Here is a 17,797-nt window from a genome sequence, read left to right on the forward strand (position 1 = left end):
CGATGGTGAGAGGGGAAGGTGCTGTAAGTGTGGTGTTTTGGACCGAATGCAGGAGTGAGCCATGGAGTGGGAGGCGGCACAGGTAAACTCAGAGGTGCCTGAAGCATGGGCTGAACCCTTATCTGTGGAGATGAAGAGGGAAGGCTGCATTCTCCCTAGGAAAAGCACTAGGCTTTATCTGCGGCTGGATGTGAGGGGAGTCGGAGGTGAAGGGATGAGTTGGATCATGGGACTGTGGACTGTCATGGGAGAGGAATGGGCCTCACAGGTGCATTTCCTTCAAGGGCAGCTCCCATGGACGATGCCTTCCACTCCTGGCCATGATTAAATCGCTGCCTTTATGGGCCATCGCAGTCGCCTATCTCTGCAATGACTGGCTGTTCTACATGCTGCTGACGTCAATGCCAATGTACATGAATGATGTGCTCCATTTTGACATCAGAGAGGTGAGCTGTGCTGTCGTGCAGGACCAGGCTGTCCCCTGAATGCAGGGGGATAAAAGTGCATTCTAATCAATTCTGGACAGCGTGTTAAACCCCCAGCTTCAGGACTTAGGCCAGTTTCTGACTTCCACGGGTTAGGCTGTTTCTTTCACCTTGCTCCAAAGTGGCTGGTTGGTGCTAGCCACTGGCAGAGGCAGGATGCTGGGCTGGATGAACCTCAGGCCCAAACCAGACGGGTGGTTCTTGTGGTGCTGACATTTCAACCCCCCTGAGCACATCCAGATGCTGGTGATGCTGGGTCCCTCTGACGGCTCTGAGCAAGATAACCAGTCCCTTACCCTCCACTCTACAGAATGGGCTCCTCTCTGCGCTTCCCTACATTGGGAACTGGCTGGGCACCATCATATCAGGGCTGCTGGCCGACTTCCTCCTGTCCAGGCATGTGTTCAGCACAGCAACAGTGCGGAAGCTCTTCTCGGGGCTGGGTAAGGACAGATGCCTCCTGCCCTCGGGTTCTTTCCATCAGCCTTCACACAGTCAGCCATATAATCCACATTCCCTCTTCTCCCTAGGGATGCTGCTCCCAGCCATCTCCCTGGTGGCTGTGTCCTACGTTGGCTGTGATTACCCAGCAGCTGTGGGCTTTCTAACACTCTCCATGACTATAATCAGCATGTGCGGGGCTGGGTTCAACATTAACCAGATCGACATTGCTCCCAGGTAAGACCCCCCAGACGGTGTCATCCCAGCCCTCAGCCATTTCAGCGGCCTTTTGCTTCTCCTCTCCCTGATCCTCTGCAGCTGTTGGCATCTGAAGCTGGACAGGCAAAACCAAGGCACAGAAATGCAGGCTCAGAGCCCTTACAGCAGCAGGTAAAGGCTCTTAGTGGATTTCAAGAGGACAGGCAGGGACTAAGCTGAGGAACCACTGCTAGCTAGTGGAGACTGTTACATGCATAATGACTTTATTCCAGTGGCACTTGCTGTCTTAGAAGCTGTTAGCAGGTTAAGTGCCATTGCCTGGGGGAGAAGGAATTGGAACCTAATTTTCTCCCTTGTTGCAAGTCTCTCTTTGCCTTGCTCAGGAAATTTTCCCTTCCCTTCTCCCCAGATACGCTGGGTTACTACTGGGAATCACAAGTACCTTTGGAACCGTGTCAGGAATAATCGCTCCCACCGCAGTTGGATTACTCACCAGCCAGGTAATTCAGGGTCTCTACTGATGGTCACATTGGAGGCCACCTGCATTGTGCCACAGGCGGGGAGCTGCTCTGGTCTGGCCAGGCCTGCCTGCATCGCACCACGGGTAGGGAGCTACTCCAGCTCTGCTGGGCCCGCCCATCACACCCCAGGCTCTACAGTTAAACCAGTTAACTTTTTACATGACCTTTTACATCCCTAAAATGGAGGGGGGGCAGAGAGACGGATGGAGAGTGGGTCAGTAGGGAGAGCTGGGTACCAAGGAAGATAAAGCTGCTTGAAATCAGCATGCTATGATTTCCCAAGGAATTCCCAAGCGCGCTGCAGTGCGTAGCTGAGTCAGTCACATGGAGCCTGAGGAGCGAAATCTGCAGCCAGAGAGTGAACTGGCGCTGCAAAGTCTTTAGCTGAATGAAAACCATTCCATGGCTAAATCTACCCACAAATGGGCTCAAGCCCCAGGTTCTCCCTGTGTGTTTCTAGACCATGTGGTGATAGTGGGAAAAGAGATACTAATTGCTCTTGTTTGGCACTCCCAGGACCTCTTGACTGGCTGGAGGAATGTCTTCTTCATGACAGCAGCCCTCAATCTGTTTGGCCTGCTGTTCTATGTGACCTTTGGCAGCGCAACTCTCCAGGACTGGGCGAGGGAGGACACTGCTGTCCAATGAAATGCTAAGGCATGCTGCCAGAGGAAGAATATGTAACAAGGGCAGGGGGTGAAAAACACCCCAGGGAACATAAATTAGTCAAGAAATCCCTTTTCTCATTCCAGCACTGAACACCTGAATAACACGATCCATTGGTTTGCCAGACCTAATCACCAAACTTTTGAATTCTGTGCCCTTTTCTCACATCCTTCCTCAGCAGGGCCATCCTTACCTGTATGCAGAATAGGCAGCTGTGTAGGACACCTGAAAATTTGGGGCACCACTGAGTCTTAATGTTCACCCATCCACTTCTTTCTATCCCTGTTCTGCGGCTTTGCTTTCTCCGGAGAGAGTCTAGTTAACTTAAAAGGGGAAAAAGGCTGCCAGAGCTATTAGCAGAACACCAAACCTGTGTCATTTAAGTGGTAGTGAAGCCATTTAACAGTCACTTGTCAACCCCAGGTATATACTATCATTTTCTGAATGTACTGGGTGAATCTATAGGATCTTGGTTTAAAATTTGCTTTAACAAAATTTCATTAGTGTGTTACTGAAGATTTTTTTCACATATCTAAAAAATCATTGTCGTTCCCCCTCCCCCGGCTGCCATCAGTCATAGGGACAGCAGCTTAATAGTTCTATGTAGGGCCCCCTAAATCCTAAGGACAGACCTGTTTCTCAGCATTCACTTGACCAAATGAATTTGGGAGGTAGTGTTTTCTAGTAGATAAATCAGTGGCTTGCACCTCGACCTGGGTTCCCAGCTCTGTCCTTGGCCTGCTTAGTGATCTTGGGAAGTTATTTGCCCAGATGATTGGAAAAAGGCAAATATAGTGCCCATCTTTAAAAAGGGGAAGAAAAACAATCCAGGGAACTACTCACCTGTCAGCCTCACCTCAGTCTCTGGAAAAATCATGGAGAGGATCCTCAAGGAATCCATTTAGAAGCACTTGGAAGAGAGGAAAGTGATCAGGAATAATCAACATGCATTCACCAAGGGCAACTCATTCCTGACCAACCTGATTGCCTTCTATGACAAGGTAACTGTTCTGTGGATATGGACAAGGCAATGGAAGTGATATACCTTGATTTTAGTAAGGCTTTTGTTATGGTCTCCGTAGTACTCTTGCCAGCATGTTAAGGAAGTATGGCTTGGCTAAATGGACTGTAAGGTAGATAGAAAGCTGGCTAGATTGTTGGGCTCAACAGGTAGTGATCAATGACTTGATGTCTGGCTGGTGGTCGGTATCAAGTGGAGTGCCCTATGGGTCGGTACTAGGCCCAGTTTTGTTCAATATCTTTATTAATGACTTGGATGAGGGGATGGATTGCACCCTCAGCAAGTTTGCAGATGACACTAAGCTGGGGGGAGAGGTAGATAATTGAAGGGTAGGGATAAGGTCCAGAGTGACCTAGACAAATTGGAAGTTTAGGCCAAAAGAAATCTGAGGAGGTTCAACAAGGACAAGTGCAGAGTCCTACAGTTGGGATGGAAGAATCCCAAGCATAGTTACAGGCTGGGGACCGACTGGCTAAGCAGCAGTTCAGCAGAAAAGTGGATGAGAAGCTGGATATAAGTCAACAGTGTGCCCTTGTAGCCAAGAAGGATAACCGCATATTAGGGTGCATTAGAAGGAGCATTGACAGCAGGTCTAGAGAAGTGATTATTCCCCTTTATTCAGCAATGGTGAGGTCACATCTGGAGTATTTAATCCAATTCTGCTCCCCTGCCCCCCATTACAGAAAGGATGTGAATGTATTGGATAAAGTCCCTAAATGATTAGGGACTGGAGCACTTGACTTACAAGGTGAGGCTGAGGGATTTGGGCTTATTTAGTCTACAAAAGAGAAGAATGAGGGAGGATTTGATAGCAGCTATCAACTACCTGAAGAGAAGTTCCAAAGAGGATGGAGAGAGGCTGTTGGTCTTCGAGTGGCCCTGTGGGTGCTCCACTCTAGGTGTCGGGTCCCGTCCCGGCGCCGCGGCTCGGAGACTTTTCATAGCCGTGCTCCGCCGGCTCGCGCATGCGTGGTTCAGCAGGACAGCGTTCGCTCCTTTGATCAGCCACGTGCGAGCCGGCAACCGTCAGTTCCTCTCAACCGCCTCAGGTCGCGGTCGGAGCTCCCTGATCTCTCTTTACTGATGGTTTTAGATAGTTCTCTACTGTAAATAGTTAGAGTTAGTTAAAATTTCATGTTAGTCGTGTTCCTTTTTCTTGTTTCTCTGTAAAAAAAAAAAGTTTTCTCTCAGACTTCGGTGAAAGCCGCCGCACCTAAGCTGGTGAAATTGACTACCCATACGGGGATTACACAGGCATTCCTTAACTGTGGTGACAATGCCTGGCTCAACTGGGTTCAAAAAATGCTTAAAGTGCCACGAAGCCATGCCAACGGCTGACGGCCATGACACTTGTATCAGGTGCCTGGGGGAAACTCATGTCCCTGACAAGTGCAACCATTGTAGAAAATTAACCTCAAGAGCCCGGAGGGAGCGGGAGATGAAAGTCAGAATGTTAATGTTTGACAAGGCATTGCAGCCTGATCCGATCCCTCCTGTGACCACAAAAACCTCGGGGCATAAGAGGAGAGCAGCTTCTCCGGGATCGGCTCTCTCCAAGACAGCAAAGCCATCCCCGACGTGCTCTCTCCCTGCGGCAGCCACAACGTCGGCAGGAGCTTCCAAGGTGACCCCCGGGGGATCTGGTAACTTTGCTGGGGCTGGTAGGGGAGAACCCCCACCGCCCAGAGGGAGATCAGCTTCAGTGCCGACATCAGGAGCGGCGCCGCAGCTGGCTGGCAAGTCTGCACCGGCTTCAGCAGCGCGCTCCCTGAAACTGACAGACACGCCGGTGCCACAATTGACCAGCCTCTCCGCGCCAGCTTCAGCAGCACCTAATGCATCGGTGCCTATCCTGCCTGCCCCAGCGTCGGCACCACCCCTTCCAGCACCGGCATCTGAACCAGAACGTGTGGATGCTTCAGGCGCGGCACCGTCATTAACCTCGGCACCGGACGACATACCGCAACAGCTGACTTCTCCAGCACCGCTTCACTTTCATTCGGTGCCTGGCTCCCCCATGCGTCTGGGGATGGATGGGACTTCTACACCTAGAAAGTCATTATCCAAGACCCATTATAGGGACAGGTCCCTTTCTCCACTGTTTCACCAGGAAGACATGATCGCTATTGTGCTTACGTGTCTCCTTCATGGGTTATGCACAGCCGGCATGACTATAGGGATGCAGTGTACTTAGACACACATCGGTCCCGTTCACGATCCCGTTCACCCTCCCGATTTTCGTGGTACGGGTCTGGTAGACACTCTTCATGTCGCGTCTATTATATCCATCATGGTAGTGCACGCTCCTCTCGGCACTCCTCCCCGTCGCGGTCCGAGCACTATTATGATCGCTATCATAGATCATATTATGATCGTCCCCAGCGTGACTATACTCCATCATCACGCAGGGGATCTTCCTGCGTCCGCCAATCACCGACAGCAAAATACTTACCTCACCGATCACAGCCATTACATTCACCTTCTCCGGCTAAGAGTCCAACGATCCAGCTAGACCAGTCTGAACCGGAAGAGGGACAGTTGTCTGAAACAGAAGACCCTAAGCCGGAGACTCCTCTAGCAGACTGTTCCTCGTCTTCCCCGGATGAGGCGATATGCCCGATTGACATCTCCCCACTGGATGATCTGAAACACTTTCAGGATCTCTTCAAATGAGTGGCGGGCATGCAGGAAATACAGCTGGCGGATGTTCCGGTTAAGAAACACCACCTCTTGAAAAACCTCCGTCCACAACAAAGTGCAAAGATCGCATTACCAATTGATGACGCGATAATGGAAGTGGCGGATGAGATATGGCAAACCCCAACATCGGTTACCCCTACGAGTAAAAAGGCTGACAAGAAATATTTTGTTCCGGCGAAAGGCTTGGACTTTTTATTCAATCACCCCCAACCTAACTCGTTGGTAGTAGACGCAGCTCAACGTAGGAATAAGGCGCCACAGTACAGAAATACCCTTCCAGACAAGGACAATAAAAAATTAGATATTTTTGGCAGGAAAGTCTACTCCTCAACCACGCTGTTGTTACGAATTGCAAACTACTCAGCCCATCTATCGAATCATAATTTCGATAATTATTCAAAGTTAACAGAGCTGCTGCACCATCTTCCAGACAGCAAGAAGCCACTCCTGAGAGCAATAGTTCAAGAAGGGTACGCATCATGTAGTATTGCACTACAGATTGCCATGGATGTGGCTGACACAGCAGCTCGAGCTGCTGCTACAGGTATAGCCATGAGGAGATCATCTTGGCTTTCATCAGCAGGGGCTCCAAAGGAGTTGCAAAATAAGGCTGAGGATCTACTGTTTGACAAACTTAAACTCTTTGCGGCAAACACTGATGAGGTCCTCCATTCGGGGAAAGATTCACTTACAACTCTACATACGCTTGGGATGTACACACCTTCCTTCAAATGGAGACGTTATTTCCCTTACCAACGGAGATACGATTTCAATTTTTCTAGACAACAGACACGTCCCTTCGACAACCAGCGTCCTAGACAGCGCCCTCAGCGCAAGCGGCCACAACAGAACCGTTCAGCTAATCAGTCGTCGACTAAGCAGCAAATTTGACTTGCTTGTTGAGGATGCAAGCCAACTGCCTTTAATCAACATGGAAAATCATCATCTTTTTCACCATCGTCTACGCTCATTTTATCACCAGTGGTCTGCAATCACCACGGACAGATGGGTGCTAGAAGTAGTTCGGTCCGGCCTCTCCACCCCCTTTCTCTCTATTCCCCCTACCGCTCCCCCTACCCTGTCCCTCTTCAGGGACCCCTCTCACGAGAAACTGTTGAAACAGGAAGTTCAACGCTTGCTCGCCATCGGAGCGATAGAGGGAAACAGTTCTGGGGAAAGGGGTTTTACTCCCGATATTTTCTCACACCAAAGAAGTTGGGAGGTTGGAGACCCATTCTAGACCTTCGAAAGCTAAACCGGTACCTTCGAAAGCACTGTTTCAAGATGGTAACCTTATCAACCATTATTCCGTCATTGAACAAAAAGGATTGGTTTGCAGTCCTCGACTTGCAGGACGCCTACTTCCATGTAGAGATTCACGTGGCGCACAGGTGTTTTCTTCGTTTCCAGTTGGGGAACGAGCATTACCAGTACAAGGTCCTACCATTTGGTCTAGCATGTGCTCCCAGAGTTTTCACCAAAACATTAGCGGTGGTCGCGGCCCATTTACGCAGACTGGGGGTGACAATATTTCCTTACTTAGACGATTGCCTCCTCAGGGGTACGACATATTGTGACGGCGCGTTGGGGGTCCCCCGTCTCCTGCACCCCGAAATGGCACAAACAGACTGCACCAGCCGGTGGAATAGAGGAAGTTTATTGCCTCTCCAGGATACAGCACAGCACAGATGTAATCTGGTCACAGAGCTGGGCTAGGCTGCCTCAGGCCCCCTTGAGATGGGGGAGACTGGGCCCCTAAACTCCAGCCCCTTCCCCTAGGCTCTCCTCCATGCTCTCAGACAGCCAGCAACCAACTAACTAACTTCCAGCCCTGCCCCCCAGCCAGGGCAGCATTCCACCTTCCTTTGTTCCTCTCCATGGGGGGTGTCTGGCCCCTGGTTCAACAAGTTTGGCATTACCTCTGCCTAGCGAGGTTTTCCCTGCTGGGTCTTGCTCCAGACAGCAGGGGTCACCACAGCCCAGCAAGTACCCCCACTATGTCACAGTTCTCCCCCCTCCGAGAGCGAACTGAGCAGGGTCACTCCGCTCGTGACCTAGGGAAGTTCGGGTCCTCTGCGTGGGAACCCGCCCTGGGGACATGGGTGCTCCCCTTGACTTGGGCCTGGTGAGGCCCCACATGAGCTGGCTTCCCTCTGTCCACTCGCCGCCCCGCTCCAGGGCGACTGGCACAGGCCTGTCCTCGGGGGTCACACCCACCCTTCCGCTGGCCTTGATCTCTGGCCAGGGTCTCTCGGGCCGGGGCCATGAGCCCAGCGAGCCTTCTATGGACAGCCAGGGCGGCTTCCATTCCCAGGGAGGACTTCCCCTCCCATAACTCTCTCAGCGAGCCCAGAGGCTCCTCTATCTGGGGTAGAGACCCCCAAGCCGCTTTCCTACTGTCTTGGGCCTTCCCGCCCCTCTGGCAGGAGTCACAGGACCGGCAGTACCGCTGCACGGCTGTAAAGATTCCCGGCCAATAGAAGTGCTGGAGCAGACTCAGCCGGGTGCTCCGGATCCCCCGGTGGCCCCCAACGGGGACGTCGTGGGCCAAATACAGCAGCTTGAGGCGATACTTTCGGGGGATGACCAGCTGCCGCTGGACCCTCCATGCCCTCACCTTCCTGGGGGGAAGCCATTCACAGAACAGGAGTCCACGCTCCCGCAGGAATCTCTCCTGGCCACCTCTCCCCCGGGGCTGAGCTGCACGGAGGCCAGCCTGGTCCCTCAGCCTCTGCAAGGAGGGGTCTGCCTGCACCTCAGCCTGGAATTCAGCTGCTGAGGCAGGGATCGGGACTTGTCCCCCACCTCTGCCTAGGTCCGGAGTCCCAGCCTGGCTGGACCCCGTGTCCACTGGGATGGGACCCTGAGGCTGCTGCCAGGAGTCCTTCCCTAGACCCACGTTGTCAGCCCCCCACTGGCTCTGGGTGGTGACTAGAGCCCGCTGGGATTCATGGGGCCACTCCTCTAGGTCATTCCCCATCAGCACCTCGGTGGGCAAGTGCGGGTGCACCCCCACTTCCTTGAGGCCTTCCTTCGCCCCCCATTTCAGATGCACCCTGGCTACAGGCACCTTAAACGGGGACCTGTCTATGCCCTTCAGGGTCAGCTGGGTGTGGGGTAGTATCCGCTCTGGGGCCACTATGTCGCATCGGGCCAGAGTCACCTCCGCCCCCGTGTCCCAGAAGCCTGTCACCTTCCTACCATCCACCTCCAGGGGTATGAGGCACTCGCTCCGCAGGGGCCGTCCTGCCCCCACCCGGTACACAGAGAAATCCGCCTCCTGAGAATCAGACCTCCCAGGGGAGGTGCACTGAGCATCCTTCCCCTCTCTCTGAGCTGAGGTTTGCCTGCCAGCCCCTGCCTCTGGGGCAGCCTGCCCTTCCTCCCGCCCCAGCCAGTTAACCCTGGAAAGTCCCCGGTCCTGGGACATGGTGCACTGAGCCCTCTTGTGGCCTCTTTGCCCACAGCGATGGCAAGTTAGGCTTTGGGCTGTCTCTGTCCAGGGCCTGGCTGGTTCTCTGGGGCGCAGACGACCTGTTCCTTGGGCTCGCCCCGTAGTTGACTCCCTCCGTCGCTCAGCCGAGATCCGGTCTCTGCGCGGTTCCCTTTCTCTCCGGGACTCCCGTTCACACCCGGACCGGCTCTCCGTGAACTCATCCGCCAGTTTCCCGGCCTCCTGGGGGTTCTCTGGTCTCCGGTCCTTGAGCCACAGCCTCAGTTTGGGTGGGCACACTTCATAGAACTGGTCCATCATGACCAGCTTGAGCAGCTCCTCTGCGGTCTGGGCTCCGACTCCAGACACCCACTTGCGGCAGTATTGCGCCAGGCGGGAGGCCAGGTCCACATAGGTCTCCCGTGGCCCTTTCTGTACCCCCCGGAACTTCTTCCTGTACATCTCGGGGGTCAGCCCGAACTTGTGCAGCAGGGCCTCCTTGACTCGGTTGTAATCCCCTGGCTGTAGGTCCTCCAGCTGACTGAGCACTCCGGCCGCCTCCTGGCTCAGTGCGGGGACGAGCTCCTGCAGCCAGTCAGCTGGGGGGACCCGTTGCAGTCCACAGGCCCTCTCAAAGGCACTGAGGAACCCGTCTATGTCACCCATGTCCTCCAATTGGGCCACCACGAGCCTCTCCAAGCGTCTGGCAGTCCTGGGACCCTGGGGCCCATCGGCACTTGGCGCAGCCGGTGCCCCGCCGGTTCTCCGCTCTGCCATGGCCAGCTCATGCTGTTGCTGCCTCTCTCGATCTTGGCGCTCCTTCTCTCGGTCCTGTACTTCCAATTCCCTGATCCGCAGCTGGATCTCCAGCTGCCGCAGCTCTGCTTGGCTGGCCTCTGCCCTAGATGGGCCGCAGCTTGCAGGCCTCCTGGGGGAAGCTGTCTCATCTCTCCGGTGCGTTCCAGCACTCCTCCCCCTCTCTGAGCCTGACACACTCTCAGGGGGGGTCTGGCTGCTTCCCCTGGGGACAAGATCCTGGCCCTGTGGCTGGTCGTTCTCTTCTAGCTGGGCAATCAGCTGGGCCTTGGTTGCTTTCTGCACAGGGAAGCCCCTCTCTCTGCACAGCCCCACCAGCTCTGCCTTCAAGAGTCGGGCGTAGGCCATCTGCCCGCTGGGCCCCTCGGTGCAGACTCACCAGTCTAGTGCTGCAGCGCCCCACGATTCCCAGGAACTGCTTCGTTCTATCTCCAGCACGCCTGGCTCCAGGGCTCTTGCTTCTACTGCGCCTTGTCACTCACCGCTGGGAGCTTCATCCACGGGGTGCAGTGGATCCCACCCCTGACACCAGTGTGACGGCGCGTTGGGGGTCCCCCGTCTCCTGCACCCCGAAATGGCACAAACAGACTGCACCAGCCGGTGGAATAGAGGAAGTTTATTGCCTCTCCAGGATACAGCACAGCACAGATGTAATCTGGTCACAGAGCTGGGCTAGGCTGCCTCAGGCCCCCTTGAGATGGGGGAGACTGGGCCCCTAAACTCCAGCCCCTTCCCCTAGGCTCTCCTCCATGCTCTCAGACAGCCAGCAACCAACTAACTAACTTCCAGCCCTGCCCCCCAGCCAGGGCAGTATTCCACCTTCCTTTGTTCCTCTCTATGGGGGGTGTCTGGCCCCTGGTTCAACAAGTTTGGCATTACCTCTGCCTAGCGAGGTTTTCCCTGCTGGGTCTTGCTCCAGACAGCAGGGGTCACCACAGCCCAGCAAGTACCCCCACTACGTCACACATATATGGAAACATGTCACATAGTCTGGACAGTATCCGACGAATTTGCGGCTCTGGGCCTCCTCATAAACTCAAAGAAGTCATCGTTAGTTCCCTCTCAAAACCTCATGTTCATAGGTGCACGACTCGATTCAACTGCAGCGCGAGCATATTTACCAGTGGAACGTTTTACGGCAATCAAAGAGCTGGTACACACCATGGTGCATGCTCCAACAATTCCCACACGTGTCTGTCTACAGCTGTTGGGACACATGGCTGCCGCAACCATTGTAGTGCGCAACGCAAGGTTACGTTTTTGTTGCCTCCAGCATTGGTTAGCCACGGTTTACATCCCGTCAAAGCACACTGTCCACAGGCCGGTAGTGGTGCCACAGTATGTCCGGGATTCCCTACAGTGGAAATCTTCTCACGGGCGTTCCATTTCATCGCCCACAACCCACAACACAAATTACTACAGATGCCTCCCTTACAGGTTGGGGAGCTCACATGGGCAATCTCACGGTTCAGGGACGTTGGTCGACACAAGAGATGCTACTACATATCAATGTGCTCGAGTTAAGAGCGGTACGACATGCTTGCAAACATTTCCAAGTCCACATTCAGAATACAACGACCAGGATTCTAACGGACAACATGGCGACTATGTTCTATATCAACAAACAAGGGGGTGCCCGATCCCGTTCTCTTTGCGCAGAGAGCACTCGTTTATGGAATTGGTGTATCGCCAACAACACCATTCTCACAGCATCCTACCTTCCAGGCATCGACAACTTAATAGCAGACTCTCTCAGCAGGCGTTTTCCTCACGACCACGAATGGGAGGTACGCACGGACGTGCTGACTCGTGTTTTCGCTCGATGGGGATTTCCAACAATAGATTTGTTCGCGACAGAACTCAATTCGAAATGTCCCACTTATTGTTCAAGAGCCAGAATAGGACGCCACTCCCTGGGGGATGCCTTTCTTCTCCACTGGAGGACATCGTTACTATACGCCTTTCCCCCGGTAGTGTTAATTCCCAGGGTTCTGGAAAAGATCAACATAGATGAGGCCCGGGTAATCCTCCTAGCACCGGCATGGGCTCGTCAGCCTTGGTTCTCAATGCTCCACCAGATGTCAGTGAGAGGGCCGTATCCTCTGCCTTCTCTTCCGAATCTGTTGACCCAGGGCAACGGATCCCTCAGGCACCCGAGACCCGAAGTTCTGCACCTCACCGCTTGGATGCTTGCTGGTTCACCGACTCCGAACAATCATGTTCTCAGCGAGTCAAGCAAGTGCTGATGCATAGTCGAAAAGAATCCACACGAACCACTTATGTGGCTAAGTGGTCGAAGTTCCAAGCATGGTGTATGGACAACAATGTGGACTCGCGTTTTGCAACCCTACCTTGTATATTGGAATACCTCTTGCAGCTACATGACAATGGCCTGGCTCTTGCATCTCTACGAGTGCACTTGGCAGCAATCAATGCCTTCCACCACAGGGATGGCGATTTTTCCTTGTTCGCGCACCCTACTACAAAAAGATTTCTGAAGGGGCTCTCGAATCTCCATCCCCCGCGGAGGCCTCCTCCACCCTTATGGAATTTGGATCTAGTCCTTCAAACTCTGACTCGTCCCCCCTTCGAACCCTTAGCTACAGTGTCATTGCACCTACTTACTATCAAACTGGTATTCCTCCTAGCCATTACTTCGGCTCGCAGGGTGAGATAGCAGCTTTTATGGCCTCACCGCCCTATACAGTTTTTTCGAAGGAATCGGTGACACTGAGGACCCATCCGGTGTTTATTCCAAAGGTTTCCTCTGAATTCCACATAAACGAGCCGGTGGTTTTGCCATGTTTCTTTCCGAAACCCCATACCTCAACACAAGCAGCACAGTTGCATACGCTGGATGTGAGAAGATCCTTAGCATTTTACATTGACAGAACACGGGATTTTAGGAAAACAAGACTGTTTGCTAGTATCATTAGCACGACATTCAAAAGGGCAACCACTAACTTCTCAGCGTATCTCGAAACTAATAGTTTCATGTATATCCATGTGCCATTCATTACGGGGGAAGCCTCTCCCTTCTCTTCCAAAAGCTCATTCAACTAGGGCAGTTGCTACTACTACGGCCTTCCTCAATGGAGTGTCTTTTCGTGACATTTGCAGAGCGGCAACATGGTCTTCTAATGTGACTTTTATGAAGCACTACGCTATAGTCGATCAGCTTGCTTCAGATTTTTCTGTGGCTACAGCGGTACTGAATCGTGCCGGTAGTCTTGATTCCGGAGTGCTCTGATTCTGTTCCGTGTACTGCTCCGGAGTCACCTAGAGTGGAGCACCCACGGGGCCACTCGAAGAAGAAAAGGAAGTTACTCACGCTGTGAAGTAACGATTGTTCTTCGAGATGTGCCCCGTGGGTGCTCCACGACCCGCCCTTCCTCCCCGCTCCGGAATTTTCTCTTAATTTGTCTTTCAGATGAGCGGGTGAGAGGAACTGACGGTTGCCGGCTCGTGCGCGGCTGATCAAAGGCGCGAACGCTGTCCTGCTGAACCACGCATGCACGAGCCAGCGGAGCACGGCTATGAAAAGTCTCTGCGCCGCGGCGCCGGGACGGGACCTGACACCTAGAGTGGAGCACCCACGGGGCACATCTCGAAGGACAATCATTACTTCACAGGGTGAGTAACTTCCTTTTCTCAGTGGTGACAGATGACAGAATGAAGAGCAATGGTCTCAAGTTGCAGTGGGGGAGGTCTAAGTTGAATAGTAGGAAAAGCTATTTTACTAGGAGGGTGGTGAAGCACTGGAATGGGTTACACTAGGGAGGTGGTGGAATCTCCATCCCTAAAGACTTTTAAATCCCAGCTTGACAAAGCCCTGGCTGGGATGATTTAGTTGGGGTTGATCCTGCTTTGGGCAGGGGGTTGGACTCAGTGACCTCCTGAGGTCTCTTCCAGCTCCAGGATTCTGCGTGTGTGTGTGTGTGTGTGTGTGTGTGTGTGAGTTGCTCTGTGCCTCAGTTTCCCCATCTGTAAAACGGGGATAATGAGAGAACCCATCTGTGCTTTGCGATCAGTGAATGAAAGGGACTGTGGAAGGGCTGGGTATCATTAGGCATAGTGATTATACTCCTAGTAATTGATCTACATGGGTTGCCAGAGTAAGGCTGTCTTGAGGAAGGTGAAGGCTTTGGCTTCAGGCTCTGGCCAGGTTAATAGGGAATGTACAGAAGTGAGGCATTTTAGAGTGGTACTAGCCGGAAGGGGCCATCTAGAGAATGAGATGGAATCAAGGAGCATTCATGTATTTGCCCACAAACTGGATGGTTATTTGCAATCTAGCAGACCCTGACTGAGGCCAGTGTGCTTCACTGTAATAACAGCTGCCAGGTCCTTGCTTAGCGATTATACCAACCGGCAATCTGTAATACTGGTCCAAGGGATTGTAGCCGGAAGGTCTGTCCCTTTCAGGGCTTGGAGGGAGGGGACCAGTCAGCCCTGCTATACCTGTGCAGGGTGAAAGAGGAAAGCCCAGCAACTGAGGCCTGGAATTGATTGAGCCCTGCCAAAGGCCCTTGGTTGGAGAGTGGATCAGGAACTGGGGTTAGACTGGTTGTTGCTCTTGGGAGCCCACCTATAAAGGGCGAAAGCTTCTTTTGATGTTTTTGGATGTGGCTGAGGAGGCTGAATGCTTTGGAGAGGCTTGGTGACAGGCTCAGGTCACATCTGCAACAGGAGGCAGCCACAGACCCAGGGTGCTGGAGCAATTTTTATAGCATGGGTGTTGTGATTCATAGACTCAAAATGTAAATATAATGAGATCCACTTCAAGCCAGGGGGTACCACAGCACTCCTCTACACTGCCCCCCTTGTTCCAGCACCTATCCATAGACCTTGGGGGAAGTCAAGGCAAAATGGCTCTGATATTCCATTACCTTTAAGGAGGTGATCTGCAATGGTGAGTCTTGTCCAATAGGCTCTTCCATGTTTATAGTATGAGCCTCTTTTGCTAAATGAAGCACTCCTGGATTAGCTGCCTGCATGTTGCCGTGGATAAGAAAAAACGGAATACTTGGTTAACCCTGTCCCTGGAAGGGAGAATATGTGAGGGCTTGTGTGCTTTGTCCATTCAATTTCTACTCTCAGCAGAAAACCAGTACCTTGTTTACCTGTGCCTTGTTCTGAGAACACTGCCTCATACAGAGAGTACCTGGTTTGAAGCTTAATCCTTGTTTTTTTTCCAGATTTACTTAATCCAGCACAGTTGAGCAATGGCTTGTAGCAAAAGCTGCAGTTTAAGATTCTTCAGGAAGTTTATAATTAGTTTGAAGCTTGGGTAAGTGACTAAATTTCCCTTCTTGAAAGAGCTGGTTTGGTTCTTGAAACCAAATCGGAAACTTCTGTTTGGTTGGGTTTTTTTTTTTTTTTTTTAAACTAAAGATGATGCAAAGTCTTCACTAGTCCCTCGTCACAGAGGCATGTGAATAGGTTGCTTGACTGCTCAGGGCATGAGGGAGCTTTAGATTTCTTCTTGTTTTACAATCTTTTTGCTGAAGTGCCTGTCAAATTTATTTTTAGACAGTAGTTGAGAATTCTGACTTCTAGTTCCTGTGGTTAGGGTGTGAGCCAGGGCAACAACATTCAGATGTTTGTTGATACCAGGAAGTGCTTAGAGAGATTGTCTTGGGAATGTTTTAGTCACATCAAAAGTGTAAGGGAACCCCCCACAGCCTGCCCAAAACCCACAGTGAAAGTTGCTGCGGAAGCTCTTCCAGTATTTTATTGCTCAGGATCAAGTCCCAGATAAATGAGTCCAGATCCTGGCCTAGGGTTGCCAGGTGTCTGGTATTCACCCGGACAGTCCAGTATTTTCGCCTCCTGTCTGGTAAAAAATTTCAGAAAATACCGGACACCTAAGATGTCTGGTATTTTCTGATATTTTCCCCCGGCCAGGAGGCGAAAATGTTGGGCACCTGGCAACCCTACAAACACTCAGTGCCCAGCCTCCACTCCCCTCCTCCCCTCTGAGCTCCCCGCCCCTGCCTCCAACACCCCCAGTCCCCTGACCCCAGCCCCCATGCTTACCTGGTTCTGCAAGGCTGCCAGCAAAAAGACCAAGGGGAAGCAATGACTCCCTTGGGTCTTAGTGCTCAACCACTCCCCTGTTCCTATCCCTGCACTCAATCTTAAAGGGGACATACTGTTTTATTTTAAAATTTTTTTTTGTGCAACTACTTTGGCCCTCCCCCCCCTTTTTTTCTTCAACAGAATTTTTTCACCGTGTTTTTTTTTGGGGGGGGGGGAAGGGGAGGTGTTCAGTATTTTCATTTCAACCATCTGGCAACCCTATTCTGGTCCACTGTCGGTCCTGCCAGCGCTCCAGGACGATGCGGTCCCACCAGTCGCTGCTGGTGTCCAGATGCCAGACGCGGCGGGGCACGCCGGTGCCGGGGCGCCGCCGCGGCTCCTCCACGGCCCCCAGGGCGGCCAGGCAGAGAGGCAGGGGGCTGACGTTCCCCAGGTGGTGCCAGGCAGCCTCGAGCCATTGCTGGCAGGCTTGCAGCAGCAAGTCCAGAACGTGCACCAGAAGGTGCAGGGCGAGCCGTGGCTCCATGTTGCCACCTGCGGCGGTCCCCCCCGAAGGGAAGCACCGACACAGACGGGCACGAAGACCGACACTTTGCTGTCCCTCGGCGAGGTTGGCAAGCAAGCAGGAAAAGCTGAGAACCGGCTGTCCAGGGGGGTCCCTTTAAGCACGAGCCTCAGATAGCCTCAGACAGCAGCCACACAAAGCAACTACTGACCTGATGCCCTGCCAGAACCGGTTTCAACTGCCCTTAAATGCCCCCCTGTGTCCAATCAGTGTGGACGCGCTAGTTCGAACTAGCAAAATGCTAGTTCGAACTAGTTTTTAGTTCTAGATGCGTTAGTTCGAATTAGCTTAGTTCGAATTAACTAATTCGAACTAAGTTAGTTCGAACTAGCGCTGTAGTGTAGATGTACCCTGTGTGACCTGGGCATCAGCCTGAGCATGACAGGTTTCCCTTGTGCATCACCCACTGTGCACCCACCTACCTCCCCCCCGGGTGTTACACAACCTCACTGCACTCACCTGCTGCTTCCTCTCCTGCGCCAGATGACACCTGGGAGGCCTCTGGGGTCTGGGTGACTGGCTCCAGGGTGAGGGTCGCCGTCTCCTCACTGTCCTCCTCCTCTGGCACCATGTCCCCGTCTCCAGACTGCTCTGGGTCCTGCTCGGGAGCGTCCACCACAGGGTCTGCCAATCCTGACTGGACAAAACGCCGTGGTGTGCGTGCTTCACTACTGCCACCCAGGATCTGGTCCAGCTCGCTGTAATAAGGGCAGTAGTAGGGGGCTGCACCAGAACGGGAGCTCTCCTCCGTGGCCTTGACGTACCCTTGCCGCAGCTCCTTCACTTTGGAGCGCACCTGGTCCTGGGTGCGGGGGTAGTGTCCCTTCTGGGCCAGGGCCTCTGCCATGCGGCCATAAATGTCGGCATTTCGCCGCCGGCTTTTGAGGG

General features: G+C 53.0%; 1 protein-coding gene across 9 annotated transcripts in view; it reads left to right on the forward strand.

Annotated features, from left to right (window-relative positions):
• The window catches only part of LOC102450378 (sodium-dependent phosphate transport protein 3-like), a 36,609-nt gene that overhangs the window by 10,557 nt on the left and 8,255 nt on the right, over window positions 1-17,797 (forward strand). For 4 of the 9 annotated variants that reach the window (XM_025180540.3, XM_014569412.4, XM_006114786.5 and 1 more), the window contains 5 exons: window positions 285-446; window positions 796-928; window positions 1,016-1,163; window positions 1,555-1,645; window positions 2,183-4,712. In XM_025180540.3, the coding sequence (XP_025036325.1) occupies window positions 285-446; window positions 796-928; window positions 1,016-1,163; window positions 1,555-1,645; window positions 2,183-2,314 (666 nt within the window). In that variant the 3' untranslated portion in view covers window positions 2,315-4,712. Of the gene's footprint in view, window positions 1-284; window positions 447-795; window positions 1,164-1,554; window positions 1,646-2,182; window positions 9,837-15,500; window positions 15,684-17,797 lie in introns of those variants that run through there. The other 5 variants (XM_089773502.1, XM_089773505.1, XM_089773506.1 and 2 more) reach the window with 4 other exon arrangements.

This window comes from Pelodiscus sinensis, chromosome 26 (assembly GCF_052426305.1).
Source record: "Pelodiscus sinensis isolate ZL-2025 chromosome 26, ASM5242630v1, whole genome shotgun sequence".
In the NCBI taxonomy this organism is placed as follows: Eukaryota; Metazoa; Chordata; order Testudines; family Trionychidae; genus Pelodiscus; species Pelodiscus sinensis.